We start from the raw sequence: 13,608 nt of genomic DNA, 5'->3' as shown, positions 1-13,608 counted from the left end.
TTAAAAATATGTAAGAACTTAAAAAAATATATGATATATCTTATACTGTAAAATATGAAGTAGACCTAAATAAACATGATAATGTAGCATGCTTATGATTTGGAAGACTTGAGGATGCAAACATCATTCTCTACAAATCGATCTACAATTGTACTGTATTTCTACATTAAATCTAAACAAGAATAATTCTAAAGGTTGTTTCAAAAGGTAAAGATAAAGAATATCTTAAACACTCTGGAAGATTAAGAGTAACTTTTTAAGAGTTGCTCAACTGGATGCAAAGCCTATTAGTTAAGGGTAGTTGTGATTATAAAACATCTAGAAGCATACAGAAAGCCTAGAAATAGAACTATAGATATACTGACGTTTACTTTATGAATATTCTGGCACCACAGGGCAGTGTTAAAATAAGTGAATTTTTCAATAAGTATTTCTGGGGTAAATATATGCTGATAAGTCAAAATATAAAGTTAGCTTATAGTCATGCCCCATCAAAATTTACTCTCAGTTTGAAATAAATTAAAAAATCAAGGTAAAAAGAGAAAATAAAACCCAGAATTGAAAATAGAGGGAGTAGAATATAAAATATAACACTGTATGAAATTTGTGATAATTTAGCACATAAAACACAAATATCTTTATTGTTTTGGAGGTAAGAAGTGGATCTTAAGTAAGACATTAGAAGCATTTCACTGTGTAAAGAAACGGTTTGATAAACACCGATTCATTAATTCATTAAACATAAGGAAATGTGTGCCCCTAAATACATCATGAACCGATTGAACAGACAAGCCACAATCTAGGAGAAAATATTCATGATACACATATCAGAGGACTTTTATTTAGAATGCATAACGAAATACATATTTCATAATAAAATATTAATAACCTAATAGAAAAATATGTAAAAAATAAAACAAACCCAGAATAGGCCCTTCACAAAGAAGTAAGACAAGCCAAATGACTAATAACTAAATTATAGGAATTCAACCACATTAGTAAAGTGGAACTGAATTCATCACCAAAATGAAGTACCTCTACTCACCCACCAACCTGAAAATATTACAATGTCTGCTATTACAGTATTATATGTTGGCTGCTGCTACTGCTGCTGCTTCTAAGTCGCTTCAGTTGTGTCCGACTCTGTGCGACCCCATAGACGGCAGCCCACCAGGCTTCCCCGTCCCTGGGATTCTCCAGGCAAGAACACTGGAGTGGGTTGCCATTTCCTTCTCCAATGCATGAAAGTGAAAAGTGAAAGTGAAGTTGCTCAGTCGTGTCCAACTCTTCGCAACCCCATGGACTGCAGCCTACCAGGCTCCTCCGTCCATGGGATTTTCTAGGCAAAAGTACTGGAGTGGGGTGCCATTGCCTTCTCCAATATGTTGGCAAGAAAGGACAATAATTAGAACCCACAAGCAATATAGTTGGAATTTAAACAAATCCATCTATTTTGGAAAATTGTTTGATGGCACTTAGCAAAAGATCAGAAATAAGCACCCTTTGATCCAGAACATTCAGAGACAGGGCATACCTCACACAGTGAGTGCTCATGTGCAATGCAGCACATACTTGTGTAAGAATGTTCATGCAGCATTTCCATTAAAGACAAAAATGGTGAAATAACCAGGAGTGAAATTGCTGCTCATATGGTAGTTCTATTTTTATCTTTTGTGTATGTGTGTTCAAAGCTCCATACTGTTTTCCATACAGTATGCAATTGGTTATACCAACTTACATTCTCACCCACAATGCACAAAGTTTCCCTTTACTCTAATTCTCTCCAACAATTGTTATTTGCAGAATTTATAGAGGAAAGGAGAAGGGGCAATTTAGGAGTACAAAGTATACAAAATATTCTGTATAAAATAGATAAGCTACAAGGATACCGCTGTCTAGCACCATTAAGTTATACCTATTATCCTTTGTGTTCTGTGCTGTGCTCAGCCACTTCAGTTGTATCCAACTCTTTGTGACCCCATGGACTCTAGACCAGTAGGCTCCTCTGCCCATGGGATTGGGTTGCCGTGCCCTCCTCCAGGGGATCTTCCTCACCCAGGAATCAAACCCATATCTCCGGCATCACCTGCATTGCAGGCAGGTTCTTTACCCACTGAGCCACTAAGTTTTTTAGTGTATAATCTAAAAACATAATGAATCACTATGTTGTGCACCTAAAATTATTATAACACTATGAATAAATAATACTTCAATAAAGAAGAGGAAATAGCCAAAAACCATTTGTAGTAGTAGTAGTAGTAGTATGAATAAACATATTACCATATCAATGTATTTACTTTGTGGAACATTCTTCAACACCAAAAATGGAACTACTGTTAAAGTCAATCACTTAAATTCTTTTGAAACAAAATGCTGAGCCAAATAAGCCAGACATAAGGGAATATACTCTAAAATTTTAATAATACAAATTTCAAAAGTGATAAAGTTAAGTTTTAACTCTCATGACCTATTCTCTGTTTAGATGAAAAATCTTTGAACTCCTCAATGGAGTTTTCTCCTAGAGGCATCAGAGAGGCACACTGACTAGAAAAATGCTTATAGAAATGCTGTAAAGAGCTGATAATGTCTTTAATTTCTTGAAGAAAGTAACATACAGGGTGATCATACAAAATTACTTGTCTATCTATTTATCACATTTCATAATTTGAGAGTGAGAAAAAGAGAAAGGAAAGGAAGAGGAAAGAAAGAAAGAAAGAAGACATGGAACAGAAATCATTTGCAAATTCTGAGGATTTTAGGATGTGGACAGCCTTTGGCTGTGCTGTGCTTAGCCACTCAGTCTTATCTGACTCTTTATGACCCCATGGACTGTAGTCTACCAGGCTCCTCTGCCCATGGGGATTTTCCAGGCAAGAATACTGGAGTGGGTTGTTCCCTCTTCTAGGGGATCTTCCCTACTCAGGGAAAGAACCCAGGTCTCCCATATTGCAGGTAGATTCTTTACCATCTAAGCCACAGGGAAGCCCATGGACAGCATTTAGACAATCATTATTTATTTTGCCTAAAACACTCTGAATGTGAGACATAACATAATTTTATTTATTTATTTTTTAAAACTGAAGGTGATACTTTAAAATCACAGTACAGTTTAAAAATCACATTGTATTCATATGATATATAATTTTCTCAAGAGATTGTATCTCATTGTGTCTCAGTCACCAAAGAATCAAGTTGCACTTTGGGAGACATGAGTTCCATTCCATTCCTGGAAGATCCCCTGGAGGAGGGCATGGCAACCCATTCCAGTATTCTTGCCTGGAGATTCCCCATGGGCAGAGAAGGGGTTGCAAAGGGTAGGACACTAATCAGCGGATAAGCACACATTTGAAGAAAAATGTAATAACCATAAACACACTGTAAAAAGCACATTTAAGAAAGTGCTTTCCTCTATCTCTCTTCTCACTCAAAATTACATTCAGTGAGAAAATATTTTGGTGTTCACTAATTTTCTGATGGTCTCCTTCACAGCATTATTTCTAAGGCTGTAGATAAGGGGATTTAGCATGGGGATCACTACTGTGTAAAGCACAGTGGCTACTTTGATAAAGAGCCGTGAGTTTCTGGAGTTGGGTACACAATAGAGAAGAATGACCCCATGGAACATGGTGATGGTGGTCAGGTGGGAGGCACAGGTGGAGAAGGCTTTTCGGAGTCCACCAGCTGAAGGCAACTTGATGATTCTGACGATTATGAAAATATAGGAGGTGAGGATAATCAGGAGGCTACATACCTCATTGAGAGTAGAAATGATAAAACATGTCATCTGACTGAAGTAAGAGTCAGAGCAAGAGGCAGAGACAATGGCAGAATACTCAGAGCCAAAGGGATGTATGACGTTAGAATTGCAGAAGGACAGCTCTAAAAGAGAATGTGTGATTGTCAAGGAACACATTCCACCCCATGTGTAGGTTCCAGTGACCAGGAGGCTGCAGAGCTTAGGAGACATAGCAACCTTGTAGAGCAGGGGGTTACAAACAGCCACAAACCAGTCATAGGCCATCACTGCTAACATGAACATCTCCGTAATCACAAGTGTGCAACCAAAGAAGAATTGCATCATGCAACCCACGTAGGAGATAGTCCTTGTGTCCACAACCAAGATCTCTAAGAGTTTGGGTGTGATTATACAAGAGTAACAAAAATCAAGAAAGGAGAGATGTCTGAGAAAGAAGTACATGGGGGTGTGAAGTTTGGGATTGATTCTGATGATCACAATCATACCCAGGTTCCCCACCACAGAGACAGTATAGACAGCCAAGAAAACCAAGAAGAGGGGCACCTGGAGCTGCGGGTATTCTGAGAAGCCCAAGAGGACGAAGGTGATTCCAGCACTCAGATTTCTCTCATCCATCATTATGGTTCCTGCCAGGGAAACCCAGAGAGTTCACCCTAAGCAACCAGACATGACAGAAATAGAGGGTATTTTTTCCCATCCTGGACAGGGGACTGGTCTGCAGTGGTGAAGTCTGGGATTTCCCAGGAATGCGAATAAGACACGGTTGAAGCTCAAACAGTATACCGTGTGTCTACAGGTGTGGAGCATGCAAGTCAGCTTCTGATGGAGGGGCAAGGAGAGGATGGACTGGGAAGAACTGAGTGTCACTGTGACTCATAAAATGTTCTTGTTTGAATTTTCTCAACCTTCTCAGCTCTGTCTCCCTTTTCTCCACATGGATAATTCCTTTCTTTAGCTTCATTTAATTGAACTTGTTGATTGCACTTGCAAATTCTTATGTTTGTTCAGGCCATTCTAACTGCTCAGGATGTCCTCTGTTTTTCTCTCACTTTTCCTTAGTGCTCTCCGATCAGAGAGAGGCTTCCCAGGTAGTGCGGTGGTAAAGAATCCTCCTGATCATGCAGGAGATGCAAGGGACATGAGTTCAATCCCTGGGTCAGGAATATCCCCAGGGGAAAGAACTGGCAACCCACTCCAGTATCCTTGCTGGTGAAATCTGATGGACAGAGGAGCCTGGCGGGCTACAGTCCATGGAGTCACAAGTCACACAGCTGAGAGTTTCAGCACCCACCTCATCAGAGAAGCCTCAGGTTTACTTTCCCTTAATGATTTCACCAACTAGCCAACCCTTGGTAAAAGGTCCCATATTGTATCTCCTAGAGAATATGAATGATGTCTTGTTAACAATCTATACTCTTTAGTCAGGTCAACTTGCCTTCAAATTTAACCTCAGTCATTATTAATATGTCTCTGACAACTTAAGCTCTCTGAAATCTTACCTTTAGAATATAATTCTAAGAATTTGTTTTTACTGCACAATTATGTATAAAATATAACTTAAATTAGTGAATTATTTTCTAAAATGTTTAAGACTTTAATTTCACATGTAATAATTGCCCCCCAGTAAATTTAGTTTAGAATACTGGAGTGGGTAGCCATTCCCTTCTCTAAGGGATCTTCTCAACCCAGGGATTGAACCCAGGTCTCCCACATTACAGGTAGATTCTTTACCAGCTGACTCACAAGGGAAGACCAGAAATACTGGAGTTCATAGCCTATCACTTCTCCAGCAGATCTTCCCGTCCCAGGAATGAACTGGGGTCTCCATGCATTGCAGGCAGATTCTTTACCAACTGAGCTATCAGGGAAGTCCAACTAATTATTTTCTAAAACATTTAAGACTTAAATTTCACGTGTAATAAATGGCTCCCACCAAATTTAGTTTCTTCTCTTGTTTTCTAATGCTGTTTTTCATGTTTACTTTGAATTTGAAATATATAACCTCAAAATATTCTACAATGTAGCACCACCTATAATTTTATGAAGTCTGAAATGGTGCAAATAGTGACTAAGAAGTAGAAAAAATGCGTACACAGAGGAAATCTTTTTCTTACTTAATTCTTTTCTAATGTTTCCTTCTTAGCTGCACATTTCCATTAATGTCTCAAGCCATCAAGGCATAAGCTTTGTTTTGTCCATTTTCCCCTGTCCTTTTCTGTATCTCTATGATTTCCTTTCCATCCAAGGTTAAGGTTGTGAAAAATGTAACCAGGGCAAAATGAACATATTCTTCAAAATACACTCCCATCTTTATTGCTATGCTTTTGAACTGTGGTGTTGGAGAAGACTCTTGAGAGTCCCTTGGACTGCAAGGAGATCCAACCAGTCCATTCTGAAGGAGATCAGCCCTGGGATTTCTTTGGAAGGAGTGATGCTAAAGCTGAAACTCCAGTACTTTGGCCACCTCATGCGAAGAGTTGACTCATTGAATAAGACTCTGATGCTGGGAGGGATTGGGTGCAGGAGGAGAAGGGGACGACAGAGGATGAGATGGCTGGATGGCATCACTGACTCGATGGACGTGAGTCTGAGTGAACTCCGGAAGTCAGTGATGGACAGGGAGGCCTGGCGTGCTGAGATTCATGGGGTCCCAAAGAGTGACTGAGTGACTGAGTGACTGAACTGAAGCGAACCGAACTGAACACATCTGGTGGCTCAGAGATTAAAGCGTCTGCCTGGAATTCGGGAGACCCGGGTTCGATCCCTGGTTTGGGAAGATCCCCTGGAGAAGGAAATGGCAACCAACTCCAGTACTCTTGCCTGGAGAAGCCCATGGAGGGAGGAGCCTGGTAGGCTACAGTGCATGGGATCGCAAAGAGTCGGACACGACTGAGCGATTTCACTTTCACTTTTCACCACACATCTATTTAGCAGCTGTCTTTATTTAGCCTACCTACAGCCATCCTTCAGGGCTAATTTTCATTCAATCTTAATTTAAAATCATGCTCAAATGCTTGCCCATATTCAAAATCATCTGCATACAATTCACCTGCAATGTGAATTCTTCTGTCTGGATTTCTGTGATCTCTAAAAGAGCTAAATTACCAATGCAGCAGACATAAGAGACACGGGTTCTATCCCTGGGTTGGGAAAATCCCCTGGAGGAGTGTATGGCAACCCACTCTCGTATTCTTGCTTGGAGAATCCCATGGACAGAGGAGCCTGGCGGGCTACAGTCCATAGGGTTGTTCATAAAGAGTCAGAAAGGACTGAAGCATCTTAGCAGGCACAGTATCACTGCATTATCTAGACTGCTTGATAGCTACTTATTTTGTTTTACTGACTGCAGCAATTTTGATTTTTGTGCACAAAATACACACTTTTTGGTATATAAAAGCATTATTACTTTTTAATATCAAATACCAGGCAACATATTTCAGACTACTTTGGGGTTTAATTCAGAACTCAAGTTTGCTGTACTGCTCCAAATTGCTTTCACCTGCATGATTTTAAACTCAAAAAAATTAATGCAAAGTCTGGCATATCTCTCTACAGTTTTATAGATTTCTTTTTAATATTTCCCTAATTTTTTTTTATTTTTTATTGAAAACAAATACTACTACTTGAATGTCCACCAAGGACATCATTCAGCTATATAAGCAAAGTTCAAAACCAAATGCATCCCATGAATCTTAAAGATATAAAAAATAAGTTCAATATCTTGTGTTCTTCCCCTGAAATGAATGAAATGAATACCATTTCACTGCTACTAGGGTTGCATAGGTGTTACTCTGCCAAAAATATTGTTAATTTCAGTTTCCCACATCAGAATTAAAGTAAATCACTTAATTTAAACAACTCACTAGAAGCCATGTAGTCTTTATAGGTTGATTTACTGAAGACTTCTTTAATTTAAATAAGAATCTTGAAAAGTATTTAACAAAAATACTTACATTTAATGAAAATTGTTGTAGCTTGTACTAAGAGTATTGTAACCTCTTCCAAAGTATATTTCAGTAAAGTAATTAAGAAAATTATGTTTTTTTCTCATTAAAAAATAGAGACACTCCCAAGGGTGAGCCATATTGTGAACTCAACTCAGGGACCATGCTGTATATTTGTGTCTACCTGAGTGACTTTGGGGATTCACACCCCAGACAATTGTGATTGGGGTGTTTTCCATGAGCTACAAACAAGGCAATTTAAAGAAAATCCCGTACTCCTCATTATACATTTAGAGTATAATTTATTTTAAATCATTAACCCATATAGGAAGCCTGAGCATGTTTATCTTCTCATCTTAGAAAAAATAACACTAGCAATCAGCCTGTTTATATTTATATTTATCATGGAAGATGTGAATTTCAAAATTCAGAAAGAAAATCACAATTACTGTTCAATAGAACAAGCATAGTGTTGTTTCTGTGTTATGTTTATTTCAGTCTTTCCTCTAAGTTTTCTTATTTAGACATCTACATTTTGTAAAAATCACATTCAATATCACACTGAATAGAAATATGATATTATGGCATTTGCAGTTATTATTATATCCCAATATTTCCCTGTTTTATTAAAACTTGTTGAATATACATTTTTCGATAATTAAATTGATAAAACCTATCAATTGTGTGGCATATGAATGGTCTATTTCATCATAATAAACTGCTGCAGAATCAGTGGCTTGAAAAACACTCATTTATGAATTCACAATTTTGTACGCCCAAAGTTAGTCACAATACACCTGGTCCCTCTATTTAAGTTATTGCAAGGCTGAGATCGAAGTGTCATTAAGTTTCTCACCTAGAAATTGGTTCTCTTGCAATCTCATTCATGTTGTTGGAATAATTCAGTTCCTTAAAGTTGTAGAAATAGGGTATTGTTTCCTTGACATCTGTTTGGGGTTATTCACAGTTCCTAGAATCCACTCCTAGGTATCCACTTTGTTTTCTCCACACAAGTCACTCTCACACTTCAAATCTCTCTTTCAACGCCCTCTTATAATTCATGCATCTCTTTAAAGAGGGATTCAAGCATTTTTAACAAATCATCAGATTATATGAGACCCACCAATCAGGATAGTCTTCTTTTCTTATGATCAACTGATTTAAAACTAGTTATAATTTAAAATTATTTGCCAGCAGCTCCCAGATTAATGTGTAATTGAATGGCTAGTTGAAGATATGTGTACACCAAATGGTAGGGAATCTTAAGGACTAGTTTACAGTTTTACTTGTCACTCATGAGGTCAACATTTTTGTACTCTCTCTATTAATACCTCATTCTATTTAAAATACCACCTACTTGCATAAATGTTTTACTTAGGCAAAGAAATTTAATGATCTGTGATTCCATCTTAAGAAGATAAAAAAGCAAACATCATTTTTAATCTCACAATAAATAGGAGGAAAAATGAGAATGGTGATCAACAAAATAGAAAATGGACAGTGAAATAGAAATAAGGGATTGAGCAAAACTAAAATTCTGATGTTTAAAATGATACATAAAATCAATCATCTGTTAGATAAATTGATTACAAATAACAGATCATAACACAATTGCTACTCAAGAAAAAAAAACGGGACTTCATTACAGATACTGTCAATGTAGAAAAAAGAATTAGGGAGTATTATGTATAATTTTCTTCAAAAAAATTTGACTACCTAGTTGATGTAGAAAAATCATTTGAACCATACAAATAAACTTACCAAAGATGAAATGCAAAATATGAATAGCCTCTATCTTCTTATGAAATTGCATTTTCAGTTAAAAATCTTCCTACAAGGAGAACCTCAGTCCCATACTGCTGCTGCTGCTAAGTCACTTCGGTCCGACTCTGTGTGACCCCATAGATGGCAGCCCACCAGGCTCCCCTGTCCCTGGGATTCTCCAGGCAAGAACACTGGAGTGTGTTGCCATTTCCTTCTCCAATGCATGAAAGTGAAAAGTGAAAGTGAAGTCGCTCAGTCCTCTCCAACCCTCAGCGACACCATGGACTACAGCCTTCCAGGTTCCTCCATCCATGGGATTTTCCAGGCAAGAGTACTGGAGTGGGGTGCCATTGCCTTCTCCGCAGGCCCATACTATTAAATGGTAAACTCTGTCAAGCATTTAAATAATAAATAGCACAAAAAAATGCATGGATATTTGAATAAACAGAGCGATAAGAGATATATGCAAGACTTTTTCTTCATCCCATTAATATAGCTCATACTCAAACTGGAGGCATTGGGATTTGAATTCAGTCAGTCTGGCCCCAGAGTTTATGCTCTTAGTTAAAAAGTTATGTCATTTGATTGCAACTGGGCCATAAAGATTCTTAAAGGATAAGTTTATGATCATGGGTTTTATAGTCTCACAACTGGGAAGGTGTCAGTTAAAGGAAGGACTTGATTAGAATTTTGCTCCAGAAGGATGATTCAGACAGGAAGGGGAGGAGAGGCTAGAGGAAGAAATAAAACTGGAAATGTTATTTAAACTTGATGTTGTTACTATCTTGCCTATACCTTGTGTGAAACATGTACTTAGGATTGTGTTTATTTGTATGTGACAGCTCTCTAATTCCCAAACATCCATGTACATAAGAATATTCCAAGAGGCTTGTTTAAAATGACCATTCCTGGGTTTCTCTCCCAAATATCCGTGAGTTCAACTAATTTCCCAGGTGCTTCTGACAGAGGTTCTAAGAAATCTCTATGATAGAAACCAAAGATTTCTGGATTTGATTTTCAGCTACACATATCTAGAATCCTGTGTTGTGCAAGTACAATGATAGAATTCCTTGGCCTGCTTCCTGACTTTCAGGAGCTCAGGATTTGGTTGACGAGGCAAAGACAACTCAATCAGCAATGTGCAAAACCTGAAAATGATTAATTAGTTCAGAATGTGTGAATCATAACTTCATAGTTTAAAAACTGATAGCTGAGATGCGGGTTACTGGCAGCCATAAGTATGTATATGTGTATATATATATATATATATATATTTGTCCCCCAGTAAAAAATGAATTTCTCAAGGAGGCAAAAATTGTAAATGAAGGTATGAAGTTTATATTTAGAGACATAGCAAAACAAGTGGGAGAGCACACAGAGAAACTGTTAAGATCGAAGCAAGGCAGAAAGGCATGCCAGAAAAGAAAGCGTGTGGGTGTCCCCTACAGTGAGGAGGAGCCACCACCAATATTTCGGATCACTTTCTGAGTTTTTGGACATCTCTGGTGTTTCATGGGTTTCCCTGGTGTTTCAGAGGTAAAGAATCTATCTGCAGGCAGAGGACATGTGTTCTATCTCTGTATCAGGAAGATCCCCTGGAGAAGGGAATGGCAATTCACTCCAGTATTCTTGCCTGGAGAATCCTATGGATAGAGGAGCTTGGCAGGCTACTGTCCATGGGGTTGCAAAAGAGTCAGATATGACTTAGTAACTAATCAACAACCATCAACACCAACACCAGACAAAGATGTTGTAAACAAACAAAAAACATAGATCAAGATAACTAATGTACTTCATCTCAGAAATACTGAATGAAATATTAGAAAATAAAATATCACAGTATATAATAGGAAAATAAACAATGACTCAGATGGAAAGAAAATAAAATGATTACCTGTATAACAGTAAAGAAGATATATAAGAAAATTCCTTCAACCTGATAAAGATCATCTACAAAAATACCTCTAGCTAATATTATGTCTAGTATAGAAACAGAAAATAGGAAAAAAATCCTACATAAAGTAAAATAACTTGATTTTCTCCTAACTCTGTGTATAACAGCCAAGAAAATAATGTCCTTAACCACTTTTAATTAACATCTTATTTTAAATTTTTGTTGAATAAGGAAAGAAAATTATAATTACTGAAAAGTAGAAAGTAAAACTGTCTTTATTTGCCAGCTAGATTCTGTATATAGACAGTCCTAAGGAATCTACGATGAAAATATGAGAAAATAATAACAGAACACAGTAGTGTTGCATAAATGAGTATATATAAAAATATCAATTGCATCATTGTGTTCTAATGGTGAGCAAATAGAAATGACTGTTTAAAAGTGTAATTTGCAAGACTTATTCATGCAAACACGTATGTGTGTGTGTGTTTTCTCTCAGTGGTGTCCGCTCTTTGCAACCCCATGGGCTGTAGCCTGCCAGGGTCCTCTGTCCATGCAGTTCTCCAGGCAAAAATACTGAAGTGGGCTACCATTTCCTTCTCCAGGGGATCTTCCTGACCCAGGGATTGAATACAGGTCTCCTGCAAGCATAAGGATTATCAAGAAATTATTGATAGCTAAGTTGTAACCCCTGAATACCTTCATTACACCAAAAGAAAGTCATTTCTGGTATTCATCATACTGGTCAACAGGTCATATTTTTCACAATGATAACCTATTTTTGACATTCTATACTCTAACAAGAAAGTGATAATGTTAGTCAGTCAGTCATCTGACTTTTTGAGACCCCATGGACTGTATTCTGCCAAGCTCCTCTGTCCATGGAATTCTCCATGCAAGATTACTGGAATAGCTGACCATTCCTTCTCCAGGGGATCTTCCCAACCTATGGATAGAACCCTGGTCTCCTGCACTGCAGGTGGATTCTTTACCATCTGAGTCCCCAGAGAAACTCATACTCTTATCAGGAAGAGGTTGATTTCTATTAAAGACATGGATGCTAGAAACATTTGTCACAGCCATCTAAGAAGTATGAACTTTTCGATTAAAACTCTAGGGAACTTCCTTTGGATTTGTACATTCTTGAGAGATGTTAATTTAGATATATGCATAGTATTACAGCCAAAAAATTTTAAAATTAATCACAGTAATTTCAATAGTTAATATTAGGATTACTTAAAGTTTCTTGTAGCTAAAACAATTTTATTAATGTGAGTTGAGAAAAATCAACCATTCAGAGTGGAATAAGTTTTGTATTTAACCAAATTATTTTTCTAGAACTGTAATTTGCATGAACTATGTATCTTCCCTTTTATTTTAATATGTTGGTTTATGATTATTAATTCATAACTATTAAACCACTTTTCAGTTTCTGGAATAAAATCCAATGTGTTAATATTTTGTCTTGAATATTCATTAACCTCATGAGACAAATTGATCTATAAATTTATTTCTCATAATAGCTTTCTTTGAACTGATTGTTAAAATCTGACTAAGTGAATACAATGCCCTATTAATATTCTCTCAGTCTATTCACTAGAAAGATTTGTGCATGATTGACAATATTTCTTAAGTGTTTGGAGAAATTCACCAACATAATAAACAGGGCATAGGATTTCTTTGTGCGGAAATTTTTTAAAACAAATTCCATTACTTTGGGCTTCCCCAGTGACTCAGTGGTAAAGAATCCACCTGCAATACAGAAGATGTAGGAGATGGGAGTTTAATCCCGGGTCAGGGAAATTTTCTGGAGAAGGGCATGACCACCCACTCTAGTATTCTTGTCAGGAAAATCCCATGGACAGAGAAGCCTGGCAGGCTAAAGTCCATGGGGTCACAAAGAGTCAGACATGGCTGAGCACACACAGACATCCATTACACTAATAGATCAGATTTTACTTATATTTTCTATTTTTATTGTATAAGATTGAATGCTGCTTTTTCAAGGAATGTGTTTATTTCATTAAGATTTGTAATTTCTTAATATAGATTCTTCACAATATCTTATTATTTGCCATGCCTGTAAAATTTTATCAATGCCAGTTTTTTCCACTAATCAGTAAAGAAAGAGATAAAATTTGGATTATTTTTAACTGAATATGTCAAACTCAATACATAACATGCCTTTGTTGTCTCTCTCTTCCCTCAGAAACCAAATCAATCATAGTAATGATAATGAGAAATAAATA

At 37.1% G+C, this 13,608-nt stretch overlaps 1 protein-coding gene across 1 annotated transcript; it reads right to left on the bottom strand.

Moving 5' to 3' along the window:
- Positions 1-622: 622 nt before the first annotated feature.
- Positions 623-10,225, bottom strand: LOC139184871 (olfactory receptor 1165-like). Its single transcript, XM_070795651.1, has one exon. It carries the CDS (start codon positions 4,373-4,375, stop codon positions 3,437-3,439), a length of 939 nt encoding a protein of 312 aa, XP_070651752.1. The 5' UTR covers positions 4,376-10,225; the 3' UTR covers positions 623-3,436.
- Positions 10,226-13,608: the final 3,383 nt, after the last annotated feature.

This window comes from Bos indicus, chromosome 9, assembly GCF_029378745.1.
Source record: "Bos indicus isolate NIAB-ARS_2022 breed Sahiwal x Tharparkar chromosome 9, NIAB-ARS_B.indTharparkar_mat_pri_1.0, whole genome shotgun sequence".
NCBI lineage: Eukaryota > Metazoa > Chordata > Mammalia > Artiodactyla > Bovidae > Bos > Bos indicus.
Note: the sequence above shows the minus strand (reverse complement) of the source record. Positions and strands in the feature narration are given on the sequence as shown.

Excerpts from the sequence above, each read along its gene's own strand:
- LOC139184871 (XM_070795651.1), bottom strand. The coding sequence starts at position 4,375 with ATGATGGATGAGAGAAATCTGAGTGCTGGAATCACCTTCGTCCTCTTG.